Genomic DNA, 25,246 nt, shown 5'->3' on the forward strand with positions numbered 1-25,246 from the left:
CGGTCCTGGGCGCTCGCCATGCCGGTGCTGAGGCTCGGAACGGAGCCGGCAGCCAGCCTCGGTGCTGGAGCTCTTCCCGCAGTAATTAAAAACCCGAATAAACCGAAAACCAAACTGTGCTGGATTGAGCTAGGATGACGTTAATTCCCGTGAGGAACCAGGAAAGGGTGCAGGCTGAGCAGCTGACCCAGGCTGGCCAGCAGGTATTCGATACCATCCTAACGCCATGCCCAGTACACAGGTAGGGGCTAGGCTGGAGGAGCTCTCTTGCGGGGTCGCGGTTTCTCGCTCGAGGGTCCGGAGAGGTCGCTTAGCTCGGGTCCCGGGTGGTGAGCAACTGTGTCACTCACCAGTTTTCTTTGTAATATCTTCTTTTTCTTCCCCTTTGGTCCAGCTGGGCAAAACCACGACACAAACAAATAAATGAAGCGAAGGCATGTGTTTTTCTAAATAGATTTAATTTACAAAATATTTTAAAATAAAAAGTGGAGTGAGACGCGCACAAATCGGATGGGAAAAACAAAAGCCTCATCTGTTTATCTTTCATGAGCTTTAAAACTGAAAGACACACAGAATACTGTGCTTCCAAGCTGTTTAAAAACAAATAAACAAACAAACAAGGAGTGGGAGCAGAAATCAAAACCTAGCGCAAGCACCTCTGCCAGAAATCCTGTGAAGCAAGCAATGTTAAGACAACAGAACTTTACTTGTCCATAATAAACAAAATCACACATAGGACTGAGTACTTCTACATTTACGATACACTTCCTAACTCCTCCTTACAGCAATGAATTTCCCCTAAAAAGGCAACTTTAAAGACTTCTACCTGAAATATCAATCTATACAGATCACATTTAAAACACATTATCTCATATACTAGTGACAAAATATTGAGTTTATTTCACCGTATTCTTTCATAGAAAAGCACCAACATTTAAACAGGATCAAAATGGTCACGAGAGATTCAAAAACTTTTGCAACTACCTTTAACCCATCACATCCTTTCACACCAAAGCATTTCTTACAACCCGTTAAAAAGATCCTCTTAGGCAAAGTGACTGCCTTGTGTTATGTTCTGCCAGTGTCATTCTTGGACACATACGATGAAACAATATCACTGTGAGATGATATTGTAGAGAAAGATCACATGTGACAGCAGTCACAAAAACCTTCAGACAAATGCAGTTTCCCTTCAGCTTCAGTCATGTGGAGAACATGCAATCCGGATTGGTTATGTATGTATGCTCAATATAGAACATTCCACATCTTTATTGTTTTCAGGGAAAAAACTCTATTCATCTACAACAGCCTCCTCAGACTTCATTTATAATTCTACATTCATGAACTTCTACACAAAATTTATTTTAAACTCACAAACCTGAGGGTCATTTATCCCTTAACGCTCCATAACACTTCTCACGCTCCATCACACACTTTACGGGGGAATTCCTTCAAAGTGTTCGTCAGAGTTCTGGATGCTCTTCCACATTCATTACTCGGGAAATAAACTTTACTCTCTGATAATACCAAATAAAATCTCTTGTCATCGTGTTCTGACATGATCCATCTTTAATAATAACTACTTGAATTATAATCCAGACTAAAGTAGCACTAGATTGTTAAGGAAACCACAGCCTTAGAGAAGGTATATCATCACCATTACAATTACTGATGTTCAGCACAGCAAGAACCCATGACAGCCATACTTCTGTAGGAAAAGTGTCAGTGCTCAAAGAGGAAATTCCAATATGAATAAATAAATTGAACATAAAATCCACTTCAAAGAATTAAGGGCGGTAACCCAGTCAACGAGGAGAAATCTGTTTAGCAAAATGTACAGATGTCAGCATTTAAATAGAATGAGTGCAGGAAGTTCTCAGAACGACAAAGCAGTTTAGAGTACCAACATGCACTCCACTCTTCTCCCCAAAGGTCAGCATGTCAAAAAAAGACTAACTTTTTGAAATGTGCCACTGATCACTCTTTAGAGATATTTTTAAGAGAGATCTGCTTCTCCCTTCTTTGGCAACAACTGGTCAATGACTGTCAGATAAAATGTAGCCTTTATTGTACAAGCACCATCCAGATCCAACAGAACATGCACTCTTGGATGAGTACATACACATTAGACCCCTACGGAGTTCTGACTCATGCAGCTGTGAGGTGCAGATCTCTGCCCTTCAACTCCAGACCTCTTAACAGGAACTGTCCTCCACCACACAGAGACCATCTACTTCCACCTACCAAATGAAGTACCAGTCCATGGAAATTTTCTTTGATCATATATGAATTTTAAATAGATGTAAAGCCACAAGAATTATAGCTCATGATATTAAAAAAATAAAAACTATGTCTCTAGCACATAAGCTTTCCTATTTTCTGTCAACTGGCAATGATCCAGCCTGACCAGCAGGTAAATACACTAACTAGTAAGATTATCTGCAAACAAAAGAATGCCAAAGAACTAGTAGGTCATTTTTCTCCAGGAATGACTAGTAATTCTGGCCACCCAAACAGCAAAGAGAGTGTTCATTTTTCTTGTTGGGCACCTGAAAACACAAAGCCCTTTGGAAGATATTGACCTTAATGTTTTCCCAACAATCAACTAGAGAAAAAGCCATTATTCAGAATAGACAGAAAAGGCACAATAATCATGAAATAATCTTAAAAAGGACATTATCAAGTAAAAATGCTCCAAATTCCACTTACCTTCCTAGAGTGCCTTCTACACAGACTGGATTTTAAAAGAAAAAATTAGTCACCCACTATTTTTAAGCCACTGTTTTGTCCAAATACTACTTTTTTCTCTACCGTAAGACAGAAGAGACAAGAAAGAACAAAGAATTAGGCTTTTTAGTCTGAGAACTGCACTGACACCATTGACGTTGGTTATTTTGAACAGTACAATCACAAATGCTGAAATTGTATTTCATGTCACAGAATCACAGAATCTTAAGGGTTCTTAAGGAACCTAGCCAAGTCCAACTCCCCTGCCAGAGCAGGACCACTTAGAGTAAATCACACAGAACTCATCCAGGTGGGTTTGGAATGTCTCCAGAGAAGGAGACTCCACAACCCATCTGGGCAGCCTGTTCCAGCGCTCCACGTGCAGTAACGTGAATGTGACACATGTCGACTTGAAAACCAGACATAAAACAGCCATTTCCATGCCATGGAGTGTAAAGATGACATAAATGGTTTTATTTTGAAAGGAGATGAAGGTGGAGTTAGAAAGCAGGAAGGATAGTACTTGATAGTGTCCTTTGTGAAGGTGGCATTCAATGGCCTGGTTATTGCTGTGTATTTGCTAGTATACAGCTTCTTAGCAGATATATTTACAGCATGTCAGCCTGAACATTCCCAGAGCACAGCTCTAAACTTCACTTTAGAGATATATAGAACAGTTAAACAGATGTAGTCCTGTTTTAGAAACTGAACTTTAAAAGTTTAGGACTTCTGTTGTGCTTCTTTGGCTAAGTCCTGTTTAAATATCGATAACATGTAAATTCTCTAACTGCCACTAGTTAACAGCTAACAGAAATCTTTGGTGTCTTTAGGTTAAGAATTCATTGGAGTAGAAGCTTCAAAATACAAACATTCAGGCATCTCTGGCCCCTCTCCTGCAAACTGCTCATCACTGAAGTCGATGTCACATCACAGAATCTAACACCAAAAGCATGTGAATGGGATTTGAAATGATCTGTGCTACTTAAATAGAACTGTGATGCTAAAAGAGCTCTTCACCACAGATTGCTTGTGCTCAGGTCACTGGATAAATTTAACAATCACAGAGTAACAAAGTCATTACCGTGATTGCATATGTCCACTTTCCCACTGGAAAGTTCCTTTAAGAACAGAGGAAACTAGAGAAAGTTTTGTCTCAGTATATGATTCTTGTGAGGAATAATGAAGACTATAAAATTACTTCAGATACTTTCTTTGGCATAATATTCACCAAACAAACACAGAATAATTCTTTTTAAAATAGGCTTAAAGCAGAAAGCTCAATGAGGTTAAATTATACTGACCATTAGACTTGTAGCTCAAAATGGTTCATTTGGAAAAAAAAACTCCTCATGTCTGATAAAGAAAAAGCTAAAAATAATTAAAGACATAAAATACTCTCAAGAGTTTGAGTTTGTTTTATAAACACAGTACAGTGAGAAACAAAACAATTTAATTAGCAACTCACAAAAGATCTGCAATTAGTGATTATTTCTTTTTTTATAAATAGAGGTTGTACACTGCTCTGGAAATAATAGCTTTTAGATTTCTTCTTTATCACAGGTAACCTGAAAATGGGCATGCTAGTGTGGGACTCTGGTGAAACTTAAGCTCTAACAAGAATAAATGATGCCCAATCCTTTACAACTGTTCATAGATTAAAATTACCTTGCAAAATGCTCCCGTTTCTTTCAGAGTATGGGGTACACTTCAGAAGAAGATAAACAAGATTAAAAAAGAAAAAAAAAGACTATTAAAATTATATAGGACTAACTGTAGAAAATGAGACAATACCATTGTCTAGATCTTCCCACATAATTCACTATTACAGACCAAGGAAGAATTAGGAGGCCAGGCCAAATTTAGACAGTCTAATTATACTCAGGGGGGCTCAAACATCCTGATTAGTGTCTTCACAAAATACCTGGATCACATCTCAGAAAAATCCAGTTCTTGTGTCCATTGGCAAGGCTCCAGAGCCCAGCAGACTTTAAAACCCTACAAAAATACCTGAGGGTTCAAGTAAAATGATATTGTAATCTCTATGTGAAACATAATTCAAAGTTTGTGGTTTATATCCCTGCTTGCCCCACCACTTTTGAATGAATTTGATATAGTCCTTATTCTTCCAGAATGCTTTCTATTACACTTAAAACTCAAAGTGAGATGCAGAGAGGCAAATGATTTTTTAAATTAATAGCCCAGATATGTAATTACATTGTTTTCAGCCACTATCCTTAAAAGATATTTCATAGCATATTTTTTAAAAGATCATCTATAAGATTTTTAAAAACTCTTAAAATCACAAGAAACACTCTTTCAGTATGCATCAAAATGTGCCTACATGTTCCAATATTATGTAAACAAACCTGTTTTCCCAAAACTATGCAGAAGACTCATGAGTCCAAATAAAATATAAAATATAAATCTTAACTGCCATATCAGCCTTCTGTCAGCTAATGGCTTAGGAAATCAGGTGGAATGTTATGGTCTGATCATGAATGTTCATTGTTTGAAATATTCTGTACACTAGGAGCTGTATCTAGCCCCAGTAAAGTTCCAAGATAGGATTGGTCTCTAGGATCCAACATTTGCTCAGGCCTTACAGGATGAACAATATTTGCAGGTTGTGGAGTAAGAGTGTATTTCTCTAGAAATGACAGATCCGTTGCTCGTTGATAATCTGTCTGCTCAGGCTGTGGAGGAAGAATGCCATGTGACTGAGTAGTGTGCTGTACTAGATCGGCCTGCGGATCAGATATCTGCACTGGTACCAGAGTCACAGGCACACACACTTCTGGAGATACATTCTGTAGCAAAGCTTTAGCTTCTGATTGATACACTTTGGACTGTTCCATATATTGTTTCGCCTCAGTTTGGTAAACTTTATCATCAGAGGTGTACTGCACTGGTAAGGAGACTAGCTTTTCCTCTGAGGAGGATGTCAATGCTTCTTCTGCAGCCTTTGATCCATGAACATGATCAATATGGTATTTCAGCTTGTCTTTTCGTTTGAATGTTGCATTGCAGTGTTGGCAATTAAAAGGTCGAGCATCTGAATGAATGACCATGTGCTTTGTTAATGTCTTCTTAATTCTAAAAGACTGATTACAGATTTGACATTTGTAGGGTTTCTCGCCTGTAAAGACAGAGAAATGAGAATCAGTTACTCTGAGTAACACCATGTCACACATCACTATACAAATACATAAAGGCATTGTGGCATAGAGACCTAGCATGAAGTGGTTTTATTTAAAGACCCTGTGTTTATCATCAATTTTGGAATCAGGGGAACCATCAGAAGTTTGTTTAGAACTTGTATTAGCATACCCTTCTCCTTACATATAATTCTCTAAGTTCTTGGGACTTCTGTCAGTTACCCATAAAGATAATCATAATATAAACAAAATTTTTAAAAGAAGTCTTTGAACTGTTACGATACTGGTATCAAAGTAGTTCAATTTGTACTTCAATATATTTCAAAATGACAATAATTTTCCTAAACATAATGCAAGAAAACCAAAGTCAAACAGGTAAAGCCATAAACCTTCCCAAAAGGATTTCAAAGGCTTGTTTAGAAATGTTTACATTTCACTTGAAATGTAGCATTCCCTGGACATCAAAAATTATTAGAGAAGATTAGACAAGTCCAAAAATCATTTTGACAAGAACACACATCAGTAAACTAAAAGAAGAGGTATAGAGAGCATACCACAAACTTGTGGTGAGGACTATCAATACTTCAGCTGATACATTCACAAGGTATTATTCAGGAATGATTAACGTATAAGAAAGAAGCCCTGCTCCTTCCTGATACTCTTGCCCTGAATGCCCAAGCACCATAATGAATTAAACAATTATATCATGCTGATGCATAAAAATATATTCCCAGATGTTTTGTGGTTTTGTTGGTATATTTTATTTTTACCTGAATGTGTCCTAAAATGCATTTCCAAACTCGATTTCCCTTTAAAAACTTTCTTACAGACTTCACACTGGTGAAATGTTGCTTTATATCTTTAAAGAAGGAAAGATAAGTCATGTTAAGTAATACTTTTTTTTTTTTTACACCAATTAACAATAAAGCTATGTGCACAGTACTTTCTGAAATCTTTAACTGCAAAACAGCTAAATAAAAGACTTTCCATATTTCCTTATTAACATTAATAGTTTCTAGCACCTGCACACCAATAAGTTCAAAGAGATCCTTTTAGATATTCAATAGTATTCTCTGCTAGGATTGGCACTTAGTAGTCACAGAGCAAATGCCAATAAAACTTCTTTTCTGACACCCAAAATATCCTTAAGTACCAGCTTTTGCCCAATATCCACACAGGCTTTCACTTTGGAAGATTTATGTCATAAATAAAATACTACAAATGGTTTAGGCTACTGGCTAGAAAAACAATACAGAATAAGCAACAGACACATCCATAATGGCTTCTACACAATACTGATCAGTGCAAGAAGTTAGAACACAATTTGAGAAGCAACTAAGTCTCGGTTTATTTGAAATCTCTGAAAGGCTTATTTGTGGATCTTGAGAGTTAAAGAATTGCATTTCCAATTTATAGACATAACTCAAGTTTCAAAGTTTTAACATACTTTCAGAGCCACTAACCTGCCACTAGCTTCTAAAATACCTCAGTCTGGGACAGTTCTCACAGTACTTAAGTCACAGGTAATAATTCAGACTTAACTAATCTGCAATAACAATATGACCATCAATTTAGAACACTGGAACACCTGACAGACTACAATTTGATCTTTTTTTCTATGTTTTTATTTACTTAATTACACTACAAAGAAAACATCTTGCATAAACTTTGAAGGCAATTTTCCGATGTTCACTTCAAACCATCGCAATGGTATCCCAATCAAGACTGAGGTAATGGGCAAAACAAACACAGAGAGTACTAGAATTCTGCATGAACACACAAGTCCAAACAACATCAGTTAGAGCACAGAAGTATTTACACAGTTGTAAGAATACCCAACTTACTTCTGCCAAACTTTTTCTCCTAGATGAACGCTTTTATAATGAACGGTAAGGTGATCTCTACGGCCAAAACATTTTCCACATTCCTCACACTGATGTGCTTTCTCACCTACAAGGGCAAAATACATTAAGTCTTGGTTAAATCTTCTGGAACTATCTAAGAGCTGTAATGGTAAAAAATAAAGAGTAGATGGATATTCAGGAAGTCCAGCCAATCAAGCTTTTCCATACCTTTACTCAGAGGATAACTCTCTGTTACTAAAGAATGAAATTCAGGAGCAGGTTGGTTCTACCATAGTAAGGATTTTTACCACTTGTTAGATTACCATTTTTTACCAATTACTTGATAAATTACCATCTATTACCATTTATTACTTGTACAAAGAAATTCATGAGTTAAGAGATACTTCCCTAAACATCCACAGCATGAGAATTAGTAGGATTACTAAATTACAAGGAATCTACTCTCTTTCATTATGGCCTGAAATGTTCCATCTTCAATAATTCAGGGGCTTTAAAAAAGCAGCTTATTTAAGCCCAGCAATTATTTTCGGCTACTCATTTTTAGAACTTCAAATTACATCACAATATTTATCTTTTTCATTATCCTGATTTATATATTTACCTTTTTCTTTTATGTTGCTGTTTAAAAGTATCTTGATTCTTTTTAGGCATCTTGAGATCTTCCACAAAGTGGCAGAATATTTCTTCTTATGTAAGTAGGAGTGTGGACAGTCAAAGAATGTAACTTTCTAGAGGAGGGAAAAGCAAATAGAGTAGAAAAGAGGATTTTTTTTTTACTTGAGTTTTCAAAGATTTCTTTATTTTATAGCAGACATTATGACTTCAAACACCAAAAAAGAAGCTGTCTGTCAAAATAAAGGCTCAGGAAGTTCAGACTCTGATCACTTTCATATTTCCATGCTGCCTGGAAAGCATTTTGCCTTTGAAAGGTCACATTCCCTCTGGTTTCTGTTCTGAGAAGGGAAAAGTCCCTATTGAGTCTTTGCTCTTCCTGTACATTTGATAACCTTTCTGCTCTCAATACAACAGATTTCTTCCTCCTGACCATACCCATGTGCCTGCTCTCAGGGTCGGCTCCCACAACCTTCCTTCCTTCCCTCCTCCCCATAACAGAGACCTCAGAAACATCTCTCTGATGCTCTTACATTAAAGTGATCAGTGTACAAACTTTCACAGAGACTGTGACAGCTTCTTCCGTGTTGCGGTAATAATGTTTCACACAATTGCTATTAAAAAAAAGAAATCTGAACTCATTTAAAAAAATCCTCCTTTTTCACTTTTGCTTTTGTTTTTTAATTATTATTTTTAAAGCAATTCACTGTTACATGTTTTTGACTGTCCCTCAGCTTTCTATGTTAAATGGAGGAAACACTGGGCTTTTAAACCTTGAAAACACGCAAGATTAACCCTACTTTAGCAGACCTTAAACACTATGAGAGGAATTTTTATCAGGCCTAAAACATCACATGTACTGAAAAAAAAATCCATTATTTTTTTTTTTTATTTGATCTTATTTCCAAATAGTCATTCTGAAGTCAATTTTCAAAGAAAATGCCTACCTGAGTGTATTTTTTTGTGTTTTGTTAGATGGTCATGACGAATAAATGTCTTCCCACATTCTTCACATTCATACCTCTTGTCATCATGGTGGACTCTTAGATGAAGCCTGCATATTTATAGTCACAAGCATAACCATAAAAGGTGATTTTGTTAACATAATCTGTACTGCCAATTCCATGTAAAATATAGGAAAACAGACTAATATCAGGAAATAACTTTCAGTTGAGATGTGCTTAAACTGCTCTTAGAAAGCAAGAAGGAACAGAGCTAAATTCTCATATCTGACATTCAACAACCCATGTGAGCAGCTTGTTCCAGTGCTCCATTATCCTCACAGTGAAGAAATTCTTCCTTGTATTTCTTTGGAACCCCTGTGTTCCAGTTTATACCCACTGCCACTTGTCCTATCACTGGCCATCATTGAGAAGAGCCTGGTTCTATCCTCCTGACTCTCACTCTTTACATATCTGTAAACATTTATGAGGTCACCCCTCAGTCTCCTCCAAGTTAAAGAGCCCCAGCTCCCTCAACCTTTCATCAGAAGGGAGATGCAGTCCTCTGTGACCTACTCTAGGTGGTCCTGCTTTGGCAGGGAGGTTGGACTAGATGATCTTTTGAGGTCCCTTCCAATCCTTAAGATTCTGTGATTCTGTGATTAACTTAGTAGGATATTTTAGTCTTCTAGTTTTGTTTTATTTGAATAATGAAGAAGCACAAGTCTTGCATGTGCAAAAATGTCAACTTTGATACAAGATATTTATGTGATTCTGTCTGCATTTGAACCACAAACTACTGAAAATTAAATGACTTCTCACATATTACAAATGTATTTTCAATATTTAAGCAAGTTTAAAGCATTTACTGATGCTCTCAGAGTTGGAATGTATCAAAACATACGCTACAAAGAATGATGCTGATAATAGGAATGCATCTAGATCACCAGATAAGCGAGACAGTTTAGTAGCTCATTTAGTAAAAATCTGTACCTGTAAGAGCTTCCATGACGAAAACTCTGCCCACAAATACTGCAAAGATGAGGTTTCTCTCCACTGTGAATTCTCAGATGTTCTTTCAAAGTCGTTCTGTTTAACAAAGGCAGTAGAATTTAATTTTAAGCAACATCACTGCCATTCTGTTCTGATGAAGTTCTAGTAGTCATGCAACTCATTACCTTTCCCTAACGGATTTTCCACAGATGAAACATGTCCATTTTCTCTTTCCTCCATGAGTACATTCTATATGGCGTTTCAGATTTCCTGTATCATTAAACTGGCGGCCACAAATATCACAAGGAAAAGGCCCTACAAGGAGACACGACACACATACAATTATTAACTGTCAGCTAAACCAAACAAGATGCATAGACTGCTTACTTGTGAATATTTCAATGAATTTACAAAGCAGAAGTGTTGTTTAATAAATGATTAATGTTTAGTAAAATCAGTATACTTTAATTAGACTTTGTGCACTTTGTCTTCAGATAATTTACTTCTAGTATCTGATATTTTAGCAAGTTTCATGACTGTAAACCAAAGACTTAGAATTAATAGTCAAAAGTAATTGTGCCCATTTTGACTGTCTAAAAAACTAAATTCCCATTAGTATCATCAATCAAGACCTTATCCAGCAGAAATAATTAGTAATAATGAGAAAGTCTTTGGAATACCTCAAGCTTTAGGAAACCTTTAGGAATAATCTGATTCCATAGTTAGGAACCAATTTCACACAAAGTTTTTTTAAAATAGAACTAGTCTTAATTCTTCTCTCCTGCCCTTGCCCAATTTTGTAATTTTTTTTTGGTACACCACAGTGCCTACAAAAGACAGTTGAATAGAACAGTAAAAAATAACCAAAAATCCCCCAAAACAACTCCCTCACAAAACTGGGAAGAAACAGAGAGCTGGAAAACGAAGCAGGGTGGAAGCCAGATGGATCAGGACATAGAACGGTGGAGGAAGGTTTTACTTTAAATCTATTGTTTACATGTCAGAAGGAGGTTTCTATACCGAGATGGAATTTTTCTTGATGTTTCAGTCTTGCAAATCTGGATTTAAAGTGCTCTTCACAGTAGGTACACTTAAAGGGTTTATCTTGAGAGTGAAGGATCATATGTTCTTCTAAGTGAGGTCTTCGAGTGAAAGATTTCTTACAAATCTAAAACGGTAACAAACGTTGTCAAAGATACATCACTTATTAACCACGTTTTCTTCCTATTCATAAACTCTATAAGTTTAGTTGATCTGCTATCTGCAGCAATGTAAGATTAAACCTGTGTTCTTCAAAAGCATACACATTCCAACTTGTAAAGCCATCATCAAAAAATTTGTGTTCTACATAAACTCTAGTGGACTGTACTGCTTACATTAGGATGGCAATTCATGGCAGCCTACATCAAACTATTGGCAACTCTAGCATACAGCTAGATGTTACACCTCCTTTCTTTTCTGTTGACTTCAGCTCTTACCAGAACTCTTTCCTAGGATGGTTCAACACAGTAACTCAGAAGAAAATAACCCAATGGAAAAAAAAGCAAATAGCTTTGCTTGGTTTTGGGTGCTGAAAGAGCTGAGTTGGACTGTGGTAAAAACTGTCATAGTATAAGCTGCTGTAGAACTAGTCTCATATCTGTTCCTTTATTACCTCCGTGAAATTCTCTGACAGCATGTTTAAAAAGAGAAAATGCCAATAGCAACAAAGAAAAATAACTGGAAAAGTGTTTCGGAGATGCAGACTCTTGTAATGTTAAAATTATGCCAGCTTTTTAGCACTGTTTTCAGATCAATCAAAACATATAAGAATTATTAGTAGTCATTAGCATGCAGTTCAATTGACAGAACTGAAGCCACAGCTCAAATTTAGAGCAGGTATTAGAATTTAACATCGGGGCTTTATGCTTTAATGTAAACCAACATGGTGCTCACTAACTTCATTGTGAAACCATTGTTCATAATAGCTGAATTTAGTATTGTCCAACTCCCACACACTAAACTGTGCAAAGAATTTCTCCGAGCACAACTGAATAACACTCTTTTAACTTCAGGAAATCAGAAGCAACAGCTTTATTTGTTTAAAAACTCATTAGTGTTAAATATAAGAAAATCTCATACCTGTAAAAAGTCTAATAGCTACCTACTTTTCTCTACTATTAATACTCTACTGTTTCTGTGAATTAGCTCATCCTTCTCAAGAATTAAAGGATGGTCACCAAATCCTGGTGACTACAGCATCAACTAACAACCTGAAGAAATCCTGCAGCTTACAGCTGTGGCACCTCAAAACAAAGTCACAGCTCCTAAGGATTCTGTTCATTCTCCAGCTGCTATAAAGTCTAAAATTCTACTCCTGCTTTCAACTTAAATCCATTTTTAATGCACAGGAACAATAAAAGAGCAGCAGCTCACTTCTAGAAAATTTCTACTTAACATAAAGCTAACATTTTCAAGCAAAAAAAAAAAAAAAACCAAACCCCACCAAACCACAAAGTGGAGCTTACCTAATCATTCATCTGGTAAGAGTACTTTCCAAGAAATGAACATCAACAATGCTGCACGATTGATTCTCACCATTAAAACGTTTCTTAATTTAGTAACAAACAGGGTCTGTAATATGTTCACACAATATAACTTCATCTGGAAGGTAACACCCTTTGGTCAACCATGTTATACCTCCAACCATGGTACCACCACCAGCAGAAAAAACACTACAAATTCCTACAGTTGATGTCTCCCAACCTCCTGCTAAATGTTTATAAGTGAAAGCTCACAAACAAAGCAAGGTTAGTAAATATGTTATGGCACCTAATATTACAAACAAATAAATAAAACAGCTGCCCTGAAAAAAAAGAAAAAGGAAACTGATTCTCCTAAAAAAAAAAAAGAACAAAACCCACAACAAAACTCCACATTTGAAACCTGAAAACATTATTTGGCAGCAGATACATTGAAAATGGAAGTTTACAAACTCCTTTTTAGTAGATGGGAGTTTCACACATACACCTCTCCTGAAGTAAATCAAGGAAAGGATTCTCTAGTTTTACAACTAGAGATAACTTTAGTACACATTTAAAACTTTGATGATATGGATATGCAGCTAAATGAGAAAGGATTTCAAATTTAACATATCTTCCACACTACTGAGAGTGCCTTCCAAAATGCACACTTGATGGTCAGTGCTTGATGTGCGTAATTAATAGGAGAGGAATACTCTGTTTTTAAAGTATTCTTAACGCTAATTTGCAATTTGCTGTATTTTGACAATGGTAATAACCAATCATGTTAACAAATACTGCCTTCAGCTAGTTTAGAATTCAATCTGGTATGATCGACTTGGTCACAAAATGCACATAAAGTTCAGTCTTTTCATCAGCACACAAAGAGGAAACTTATACTGTAACTCACAAAGCTGAGATTCCAGAGAAACACATACTACATTTTCACTTAACTATTCAAGTCACAAAATAGTATCTGTATGAAAATACATAATGTGCCAAAGTATTACTTACATCACATTTCCAACCTTCACTTTTTGTCTTCTTGATAGAAAGAAATTCTTGTACATTCTCTGGATGAAACCTAGAAGAAAGATAGACATTGAAAGTAGTTATAACTTTCCAAGATGGAGATGATTTAAACACTAAATACCCATTTCTAAATTTTACTTCTCATGAAAATAGGTCACCAACACAACAGGATATTGATAACTAGACAATTCTAAAGGCACAAGTAACTGAAAAGCAGCGTTCAGTATAGACTCCTGAAGAATCTCGTATGACAATTGGTAAGACAGAGCACAGTTTCAATAAACAAACTATTCCCCTAAAAGAATCTGCATGGAAATGGTTCATCCACCTGGCAACAACAGTATAGCATCAATGTCTAAAACTAAAGAAGATACCTTATTCTCCCTCCAAATTAAAACCAACACAGGTAACTATTAAGACTGTTGCGTTCCAACTGTGCTAGTTAACCTGAGCATTGTTAAATTTATAGTAAAAATGTCCAGCAGAACTCCCATCAAACTGCTATTGGGTTAGTCCCTATACACTCTTTAAGGCAAGTTAATAGATACTGCTAATCTCCCTGTCCTTTGAAAAGGACTTACTTGAAAAACAGCCATAGAAATAATGCCAAATATGCTGTGCGCATACATTTATCTTCCCTTTTGAACTGAAAAAAAACCCCGAATCTGCAGAAACCAAGACAAATTTGCTCATACTCGCCTCTTCACGTGCTTCGCTAAAGTCTTTTTGCTTGCGTGCAGCTTATTGCAGTAGGGACATTTGTGCTCCTTTTTATGAAAGTCAGTATCACTGGAGTGTTTCTTCCTGTGCACTGTTAGGTTGGACTTCGTTGAATAGCGCTGATGACATATATCACACTCAAAAGGCTTCTCACCTGTGTGCACACGTGTATGGCTCTCATACTTGCCTGTACAACGACAACAAAAGTCTTTCAGCAAACATTGTCAAAAGACCATCTACAACATACATATCTGGGGTTTGCTCTACATCTCTCTCAAACGTGGTCAAGATCCAAGTACCTTCCACATATACCTAAACATTTCTATGGGTTTACACCACTGAAAACTGCACAGTGATTACATATGCTTTTGATCCAAAGTTCCTCTGTACACATCCCATCTTAACTATTTTTAAGGTAAGAAAAGGGCTTCCAACACGTTGAAAATCAACATATACCATTACAACCCTTCATGCTCACAAGTCACTTGTTTCTGCACAGCAGCCTTTCAAACACTAATAACAAATCTCTCAAATTCAGAAAAATTCCTGTGTGACTTTAAGATACGGCATTACAAGGACAGGTAAGTCCCACCTTTTCAAGGTTAAAATAGCTTCCATGAAATAATTTGTGACCTTGGAAAATGCATTTCACCTCAGCAAGCTAAACATCTCACTTTCATAAATTCCTACCATTCCAAAATTATGAAAGGCACACTGCAACTATTGTAACACCACCAAAAAGCTCATGACACACAGTGAGGAACTGCTTATTTCCCAATTCCCATGATTGAAAGGATGTCTGTAACTTACGTGACCACAATTCAAGATTTATTACAGCTGGAAGAACACAAAAATCCTGGAGTACAGTAGTAATTTACTTTCAGTGTGGGAAATGAGGACAGTAAAGCATTGGACCAGCATTTTTACTCTCTGATGTTGTAACTATACACCTAGATTTGACTGTAACTTAATCCTAACAGAAGAGGTAAAGATGATAAAAGTGTTACTTGGTGCTAACCTGTCATGGTTTGACATGACAGCCTTTTCTGGTAAGGGGGAAGGGGCTGTAAAGATAGCTTTTGTAAATAGTTGCTCAAAACTCTCCCCAGCTCTGAGCCAGACCCATTTCTGGGGCTCAGCCAATTAGACACTTCCACAATCACTTTTTAAGAAACCAGAAGAGGAGGTTTCTTCTTCCTCCTTCTTCTTCCTGTTTATTCCTTCTTCTACCCTTTCTCCTTCCAGCTGGTGGTGGTGCAAGGAGTAGAACAGTGAGAGAAACAACCATGTGGAGTCCAAGGGCAGTGAGGAAAGAGAGGAGGAGGTGTGCTGGAACAGAGACTCCCCTGCATTCTACGGAGAGGACTGGTGAAGCTGAGATTTACTTTCATTTCTTTAAAGATCCTGCATCAACAGTAGAGACTCATTTTGATAGTAAGCCCATATCAGGCGCAGAGACTCATGTTGCTAAAGCTGACCCTGGACCAGGGGCAGCGATTCACTTCATTAAAGGCCCCAAGCCAGGGACAGTGACTATGGCTGGAGAAGGCTGTGTCCCGTGGGAGGGACCCAATCACTTCACTACAGACCCGGAGCCAGGGGTAGTGATTTTCTTCTTTAAAACTATGGTCGGAGCAGGCCGTGTCCCAAGGAAGGGACCCAATATCCACAGCTGTAACTGTGGGGAGGAACCCACAACAAAGCAGCTCATTAAACTTATGCCCAGAAGAGACCTTGTCCCGAGAGAGGGACCCTGTAACTGCAGAAACTGCAACCACGGTGAAGAATCCACGCCAGAGAGATTAACCAAGGACTGCGTCCCGTGTGAGGGAATCTGTATTGGCAGAAGTCACAGCTGTTGGAAACAACCCACACCAGAGAAGTTCGTTAAGGACTGTGTCCAAGGGGAGGGACCCCGTGATGGAGCAGGGGAAGAATGCAAAGAGTTGTCCTCATCTGAGCAGAGAGAAGTGGCAGAGCCCACCTGTGAGAAACCCATTCCCTGCCCCCCTAAGCTGTTGAGGGGGGGAGGAGGTAGAGATATCGGGAGCCGTTAGCTGGCCCCAGGAAGAAAGGAGGGATGGGGGAAGGAGATCTTAAAGTGCTGGTTGTAATTTTCTCATCATCCTACTCCCTTTTTGCTTTTATTCTGTTTATTGTAGAATAAACTTTCCTACTTTCCTCTCTGAGTACTGGAGTCTGTTTTACCCAGAACTATATCGGCAGCAAGCCCACCCTGCCCTTGTCTTAATCTACAACAACCTTTGTTATCTTTTTACTCCCATTTCGCTGGGGCCTCCACCAACCTAATGAGGGTGGGGGTGAATGGGGGCACCGAGTGAGAGACTGTTGTGGTGCTGCTGTGTTAGCTGGGCCAAACCATGACACAACCACAGACCAGAAGAATCAACATAGAAGTCAGAGTGACTAAGTCATCATGTAGAACAGAAGGATTTCAAGCTGTTTGCCAACAATGTTGCTTTACTACAGCAATCATGACAGCATGGTAACTTAAAATTAATTGGGCAGAAAATACAGGTCTCAGACACCACACAATTTATAACTTAATACCTTGCTGTATTTCCCTCCTTCTTCAAGGTGGCTTTTACGTACCATGCTAACAACCAGGATCCAGAGCACTGAAAGAAATTTGGTTATTTGCAGATTTTTCACACAACGCCCTCAGTTTGTGTATTGACAGTATTCAGCACCACAGATAAAAACAACTCGATACACTTAGAAAAATTTAGTGGCGTACTGGATCGGTGAGATGATCCAGAAACTCTTACCTTCACTCTCTAAGACAGATAAAAGGCTCAGTTTATTTCCTGTACAGACAGCATCATTGTTGCAGATACACAATTAGTTAACAACTTATCATCACAATAAGTAGTCAAGCACTTGTTCATCACCTAGTAATAGTTCAATTAGCTAAGCACTTGCAAATAACTCAAACACCTATTGATTAAGTATTTATTTGAATCACATAAGGATCAAACTGCAAGAGTTACATACCACACCTCATGGGGACCTGTTACCTTAGCTAGGAGACCCTGGTAAATATATTTGTTAGGTTACCTTGGCTGCTACCTTAGTTGTTACTAAAACAAAGGGAGTGGTATCTTTTTTTTTGACCAATCACTGCGATTTTGGAAATGTTGTGTTTGTTGGGAACCAATCAAGGTGAAGGGCTAAATTGATAGATGGATATTTTATGCATGCTTGTGTTGGCAAATGTGATTCTTTTGTTTGAGCTGTATAAAAACCCTGGAAATGGTAACTAACTACAAAGCAGGTATGGAGGAGCTATCCACCGTGTTTTCCCAGCGCTGCATAATAAAGAAGTGCCTGCTCATCTGCATTCCTGTGTAGATAAATTTTTCGAGATCCCGGATCTGTCAACATCACCAGGAAAAAAAGAAATTAACTTAGCTGGCTCTTACCTATTCGATCAAATTTTTTGTCACACTTGGGACACTGCAGTAGTTTTTTGCTGCTGGTTTGAATGATGACTGGAGCCAAGCCTTCAGGAATGCTTCCCACTGCATCAACTGCCTCAGAACCCTCTTCGGTATCATTCTGTTCTTTTTCACTTTGTTCCTCAGACTCTGAACCTTCTTCACCTGACATTTCCTCTTCCTGTCCCTCTTCATCAGCGTTGCATTCACTTTCACTGTCTTCAAATTCGCTTCTGTCAGACGTTTCCTTGTCAGAGCTGACTTTTTCCAGATTGCTGTCAGAGGCATCACCACTTTCATTGTCACTGTTCTCAAACTTGGCTGGACATTTACGGTTTCTTGTAGAACGCCGAGCGGAAAAGTTGGCCTTCTCAACCATTTTTAGCCCATGTTTACTTTCCAGTGAAAGAGATCTGTGGGCTTTGGCCAAATGATTTTCTAAGGACTTCTTGTAACAGAAATTTCGACCACAAAAAGTGCACTGGTGATTATTTAACAGTTTACCTGTCAGTTCACTGAGAGTTTCTACGGGTGTAGGTGCATCTGTTACCACATCAGCCTGTACATTAGAAACATTCTCATTATTTAGCAACTTCACTGCATCTATGATATCTAAAAACTTTGCTGCTTCCAGTACTAGTGGAATTTCATTTTTATACACAAAAAACTCAGAAGTGTAGAGAAACTCAAGCAAATGCTGAAACACAGAATGAGTTACATGATCCAACGTGACGACATCGGTGCTTGGATTTTTGCTCAAACAGGCATGAAAATAACTACTCCCAACAGCCACCACAACTTTGTGAGCACTAAATTCTTTTCCTTCTACAATTATGAGTAAATCACAGAATGATGGACGTTTCTGTCTATCGTCATTTAAGTATTTAAGGAGATTTTTGTTATACTGCAATGAGCTTAGGAGCTTTCTTTGCTCCGATGATGGTGAAAGTTCTTGGGAAGAGTCAAGCTGATCCACAGGAGTGCTTTCTGCAGACTTGGGGACAATTTCTTGTGCGCAGTCCACTACAAGAATCTGCTCTGAAGAGGACTCTTTCTCATGTCCGAGATGAACCTTTTTGTTTAGATTTGCAGCGAGCCGCCTCCTTTTCTTCATTGCAGAAGTGCAACTTCAAAATCAGGAGCTTCATAGGTGACAGGCAAAAAAACTTTGTGAAGACTTGGTTCTGCTCCAGGTTTTGGGAAAACAGGTAACTGTAATTTCATAATCTGCAAAAGAATTACAACACAAACTGCTCTTAGTGCTTAATCTGGGCTTATTATTATTACTATTATTGATGCTTTCTGTATCTCACTCTTAATTTTTATCTACCCAGGTGCTCTGGCTATTAAGCTTTTAATATATTACTAAGATCTCGTTGCTTCTCATCCAGAACACAGCATAATGCTACTTGCAGCAATCAAACTGACACGGCCTATTATTAGATCCAAAGAAGTGACTGGGGTTGCCTTTGCTCATCTCCTAGACACATATAGTCTGCAAAATACTCCGGAATGGGCGTACACAGCTGTTGTTATTATTATACCGAAGCGCACCCGCTTTCCGTTTAAGCCCGAGACGGCCCTTCTTCTTTTCCCGCCGGCGCCTGCTCCCTCGGGCCAGCCCGGGGATCCGCCTGGCGCCGGGCGGCTCGCCGCGGCCCTCTCCCCGCACCTGTCACCCACAACTGTCAAGTCCGCGGTGGAACTCCCGCCGCCCTCGGCCCGGCCTGCGGACGGTGCCTTTGTCCCCGCGGGGCCGCGGGCCCGGCCCGAAGGGAGCCCTGAGGCATCGAGTTCGGGGGGAAAGAGGGCGCCTCGGTCCCGCCTGCGTCACGGGGGCGGCCTCCCGGAACCCCCAGCCCTACCGAACGGGACTGAAAATAGCCGCACCCCCGCCCCGAGGCCCGTTCGCCCCTCCCCACCCCTCCCGCTGTCCCGGCGGGGCGGCCCCACGCACCTGCGCAGCGCCGGGCGCTCGGCGGGGCCCCGTTCGGCCGCTAAACGCCGCTGCACTCCGCACCAGCACCAGCTCCCGCTTCCGCCGCTTCCGGGTCCCGGCGCCGCGCGCAGCTCGCTCCGTGCGCTGGCGTCAGGCGGCGGCGCTTCTGGGCACGCGCAGACACGGCGTCCCTTCCCTTCCCTTCCCTTCCCTTCCCTTCCCTTCCCTTCCCTTCCCTTCCCTTCCCTTCCCGCGGGGTCTCTGCGGGGCACGCGCCCCGCCCCACCGGCACTGGGGTCTGTCGGCGCGTCCGCGGCCCCTCCAGCCCCGCGGCGGCCGGGGCGGGGTGGCGCCGGGAAGCGGCTGCGAGGCTGGGGACAGCTCACGTCCGCGTCCGCCGCGGTCGCTTCCGAGGGTCCGGTACCCGCCTTGGCCTCCGCAGAGGTTCCGAGCGGGCAGCGGGACCGGCCCATTTGAGATGTGAGGGCCCTGCTCCGCCTCCAATCAGCTGCACACGGCGCTTAAGAGCGAACAGTGTTAGTTTAAACAGCATTCCATTCCGAGCTGCCAATAGTTTTCTTCAATAAAAGCGTTTTACGTCTTTGTTTCAGTTGAGAATTTTATAGCCACTTCACACACGTATTTGTACAATTTCCAGACCTCCCATTTCTGAGATGGCGAGAATACAGCAGGCCCAAGAGCCCCAGGGCCCAGGTGAGGATCCTCTTGGCTATACAGATCATCAGCACATCAGAAGATACTTATCCTTCTATTAATTACATTTTCAGCTTGCCAGAGATTGCTAATTGCTAGTGACAACGTGGCACTGAAATCATGGTTTGATTGTGAATTTTTTTCCTGGGAGCTTTAGAGAAGAGCTCTAATGTTAATGCAGGATTAACCTTCATTCCACGGCATGTGTTCTGCGTTTATGAGTATGATTTGTAAATTGATTTTGGTTGTTGCTTTGCATAGTAAACACTCTGGGACTTTTAAGGTGTTGCATTTTTCAATAAAAGTACTGGAAAAAAAATTCATTGCCTCACGATTGTTGTGCTGTCTGTACTCACAGCCCTCATGCATTTACCTGAAGTCTACAATTATTTAGCTTCTTTTTTCACTCCAATAATACACTAAAATCAAATTATATTTTAATATTTTATTATTTCAAGTAATAAGTGGTATCAGTTCTTTCAGTAACTATTTCTGAGGTGAAAGGATGACATCAATAAGACACAATAAAGCAATCAATATTACTATGGGCTTTTTGCACTGAAGGCAAAAATCTGCTTATCTTCAGTCAATCTGTTCTCTGAGGATGTTGCTTGTGCTTGCCCGACTCATTGCCATAGGGTCATAGTTAAACGTTACGTAAATTGTACAAATAAGTTTCTCTATTTTGATTTTCCGTGGAAAAAAAAGAAGATAGCAGATAACTGTCTACTTAGACCTTATTGTTTCCACAGCAAAAATCATTAATTTGGAAGTATAAATCTCCATGATTCATGAGTTTTCACGAGTGAAATAGATGTATAAAATGCAGCATTGATAAGAACTACTTCGCTGGCAAGCATCGCCAGGCTAGGAAACTGTGGAGCAGGCCTGAGACTTGCAGAGTTGTCACTGTTGTGTAGAGGGGTTCAGGTGCTTTTCAAGCTGTAACCCCTAGACTGACCAGAATTTCAACACCTGTTCCCTGGCATGGAAAAATTAATGCAGATATTCAACATGTTTTTCATTTCTCCTGAGGCTTTATATTTCTGCATATACTTCAGAGATGATTCAAAATACAGAAAGTTGAATTGCTAGTGAAAACCATTTATTCCCTTTTAAAAACATAGTGCCTGTGCATCGATGTAAGTAAATGAAGGATTATGGCCAAATTAAATACTCTGAGTACAATTGCTTCCATCAGCAGAATTCAGAGTTGTTATCCAGTCTCCACACAAGGAAAGAAGAAGTAGCACCTCTGTGTTACAGCATGGATTTTGGTCCAGTCTTAATTTTATTCCCTTTGCACTTTAAGAAGTAAATTCAATGTCTTTGACCATGCCGTTTGTTTCTTCTGTGTTATTTGGTTTGGTGGCTTTGTTCTTTTTTTCTCTAGATAACTAGTTTTATTTATTTGTGTGTTTGTTGCTGATACTGTTTACTCTAACTGCTATACTCTGTCTGCTCTAACCACTAAAACTGCTGATGCTATTTTAGTATTGAATGTTATTTGGTCTCTTGGCAGTTTACAAAGCATCTACATCTCTCCTAATTGCCAAAGTATACAAGTCCAGCAGGCATTTTGCCTTACCACAAGACTAGGTAACGCTTTTTCACTTTTGTTGTTTTATGTTATATGAAGGATTTAGTTCAAACAAAAAATTATACAATGCTAAGTGATCTATTACCATGTCTGGCACTGCTACAATAATTACACTCTGGAAACAAAATGTCCTTGAACTCTCAGGTCATTATGGTTCCTTCAGGATTAAGTCTTTTATAGTTAAAGTAATACTGGCCAAATTTAACTACATTAATCTTTTTTTGTTCCAATGCTTATTCATGCTAAATTTTCTTGCCAGTGAATAGAATATCAGTCACATAGATAAAAAACTGTCTTGTACATTGAAATGAGATAGCGTCAAAGAATAAGCACCATCTGACCTATGTGTAAGTGTATATAATTTACAAATCCAGATGGTTTGATTTGTCCAGGAAAATAGTATATTAGTCAAATAAATATTCTTGAATTGTTGAAGATTTAAAAAGTAGCTTTGTGCAAGAGAGCTTCATGCTGGAGGAGGTGGTTTCATTTTGAAATACTTGTTCTCCAGCTCAAAATCTTCACTTCTAAGATACAGTGGAACTAGAAATGGCAGGTACAATTGGGGAAAAAAAGAAAAGCGGAGAGGGAATGAGCTCTGATGTTAAGCACTTAGCTGCCAACTGAACAGAAATAAAATGTCATAAAAATAGCATGTAAGTTTTAAGACCTGGCTAAGAATTTACTCCCAATATATTCTTTAACAGCTGTTCACTGTAAGTACCCAGTTATAAATCTAGTAACATAAACATTCACATCCCTTTCTAAACAGTGGCTGTCACTTTGGCCATGACATTTATTTAAGGTAAATATATATCTCTCTAGGAATTTTAGAGCTAATTTGCTATGTCTTCACAGTGTATGACACTGCTGAAACACGACCCATGCTGTCATTCACCCCTTTTGTAACCCAGATGTGTCACTGATGGGTGGGACCTAGGAAGAAACCTACAAAGCCTGATATTTTTCTGTGTTTTATTGCCAGTCACCACATACACACAAATGTTTTGAATTAGGCTGTGAAGTGAAAGGGTTATGAGATTGTCTAGAGACTCCAAGAAGTTTTCTAGCCAATAGGGCTGAATAAAGTCCACTACTGGAACCATCGCCAAGAAATTTTTTCAAATAGGCCATGAAAAGACCACCTCGGTCTCTCTCAATTCACGTCTCTCTGGGGCACTAATCAACTGGAGCCTTGTTATACTCTTTTGGATGTTTGACATGTGAATGCTGTTGATCATGCTTCTCCTCTTGTCTCCTCTCTAAAGTGCACCAAGTGAAATTTGTAGAGGAGGAGGTCAGATCCACTCTTACTGTATCAGCTTGCCTTACTCCATCTGAGAACTGAGGGAAGGGCAGGCACTGTAGCTTTGCTTGGGTTTTGTTCTCCTGAGTATGCTGTTGACAGAAATGGATTGAATAACAATGATCTTGGCCGTTGCCCTCTCTTTTTCTGGGGGAATTAGTGCAGAGAGTTGGAATTTGCAGGGAGCTGTATGGCTATAGACTCCACATTGCAGATTTCCTCCTGGAACACTATTCCACTGCAGCCCTCAGGTGAAATTAGCAGGAGCCAGGAATAAGACAATCACTGATGCCATAGTAAGGCAGAAGTTTTGTTAAGTCTCTTAATTCTGAACTCAATACTTGTCTTACTCTACAGGTAGATCCATAGATGTGCTGCATTCCCTTTGCACTTCAAAAAATACAGCAGCTGGAGAAGTCCTTGGGTAGTGAGAAACTGCCCATGTACGTTTCTGCAAGTCCTTGTGGTGCTGTCATCCTGATCCACTGGTGCTTGGCAGCCCAGGGGAAAGGAGGAAGAGGAAAACTGAATGAAAGAAAGCAACACCCGAGGAAATACCCCGCCTGCCCCTCTACTGACATAAGTTTCAAGCAGTGTTACAAAATCTCTGTAAATTAAAGCTGTACGCCCTGCCTGAAGCTGTATAAGGAGGAAACAAGGATTTACATCAGGTTTGGGGTTTTTTTCCCTGTCATTTTGTTCCATGCTTTCAACAGCACCAATTAAACCTTTTGCAATAATACAGCACTAGTATTAAAGAGGTATTTTCCTATAAGCAAGGCAAGGATTGGGGAGAAATGTAATAACTTTTATTAGTTTGGATGGTGTATGTGACCATCTGAATTAAAAACACCAGCTTTGGGTACATGACCTCAAGAAGGCTTTATGTGCCCAGAATCATCTTTATTTTTCTGGCCATATTAGCTATATTAGTAAAGGGTGTTTTACCTCTCAATAAACCTTGCCTTGTTGATAGCCTTCCACCATCATGACTGCAACAATATTATCAAATTTCCAGTAAACCAAGCAAAATCAGACTTTCCTGTATGGAAATAATCTTGGTTCTCAAAAATGTATTGTGGAAACATACGGGGTAAACAGCTTGAAAAGATTTCTCTGTGTCTGACGTTGCTGCATTTCTATGCACTGCACGATGAGAGACCTGTAAAAACTGCTGGAGAGCCCTGTGTGCTGAGGCCCTATTACAACAAAAATTTCAATAATGAAGGGGAGCAGAGAGCTGATGTCACTGTCACTTTTTTCAGTCAACCAGAAACCAATTATCCCTGGCTGACAGGCCCAATTAAATCATTGGGTAGAGGGAAATGCCAGCTATCTTCCCTTAGAGTTAGGTAATTGCAGCTTCATTATGGTCAGACCTGGAGCTGTTTGTTGGGCCATGGCATATGAATAAGAGCCATTCTGGTCTCTCTCTCTTTCCATCTTTTCCATAGGCATTCATGGTTCTTTATCCCTAAGAAAAGTAGTTGCATTTTCCATTTTAAAAAAGCTAATTTTCTAATATATATTCTCTGTCATAGTAGGAACATGAAGGTCATTCAAGTATATAGCAAAAGTGAAATTAGGAGTTCTGCCATGAAACGCCACAGGTGAAGGCTTTGCACTAATATATACTTCAGATCTCAGGTCTTTAGATATCTAGTATTCTTGCAAGGATATAGA

General features: G+C 39.3%; 2 protein-coding genes across 2 annotated transcripts in view; one reads left to right on the top strand and one right to left on the bottom strand.

The window, feature by feature from the left end:
* Nucleotides 1–441: 441 nt before the first annotated feature.
* On the bottom strand, nt 442–20,139 carry ZBTB41 (zinc finger and BTB domain containing 41). Its single transcript, XM_062003527.1, has 11 exons — nt 19,962–20,139; nt 17,990–19,231; nt 14,526–14,733; nt 13,809–13,878; nt 11,314–11,461; nt 10,479–10,608; nt 10,294–10,389; nt 9,307–9,413; nt 7,727–7,832; nt 6,653–6,741; nt 442–5,863 (listed from the first exon to the last, which is right to left on the bottom strand). The coding sequence occupies exons 2-11, from the start codon at nt 19,116–19,118 to the stop codon at nt 5,220–5,222; spliced, it is 2,727 nt and encodes a 908-aa protein (XP_061859511.1). The 5' UTR covers nt 19,119–19,231; nt 19,962–20,139; the 3' UTR covers nt 442–5,219.
* Nucleotides 19,407–25,246, top strand: part of CRB1 (crumbs cell polarity complex component 1) — a 109,648-nt gene continuing 103,808 nt past the window's right edge. The window contains exon 1 of the mRNA XM_062003957.1: nt 19,407–20,092. Within this exon, the coding sequence (XP_061859941.1) occupies nt 19,407–20,092 (686 nt within the window). The remainder of the gene's footprint in view (nt 20,093–25,246) is intronic.

The sequence above is a fragment of the Colius striatus genome, chromosome 10 (genome assembly GCF_028858725.1).
Source record: "Colius striatus isolate bColStr4 chromosome 10, bColStr4.1.hap1, whole genome shotgun sequence".
In the NCBI taxonomy this organism is placed as follows: domain Eukaryota; kingdom Metazoa; phylum Chordata; class Aves; order Coliiformes; family Coliidae; genus Colius; species Colius striatus.

What these genes read in the sequence shown, in the direction of transcription:
- ZBTB41 (XM_062003527.1), bottom strand. Translation starts at nt 19,118, where the DNA reads ATGAAGAAAAGGAGGCGGCTCGCTGCAAATCTAAACAAAAAGGTTCAT. An exon ending in TTAGCGAAGCACGTGAAGAG is followed by an intron (nt 13,879 to 14,525) that starts GCGAGTATGAGC and finishes TCTTTCTTCTAG; the next exon opens with GTTTCATCCAGAGAATGTAC. An exon ending in GGAAAATCCGTTAGGGAAAG is followed by an intron (nt 10,390 to 10,478) that starts GTAATGAGTTGC and finishes TTTGTTAAACAG; the next exon opens with AACGACTTTGAAAGAACATC.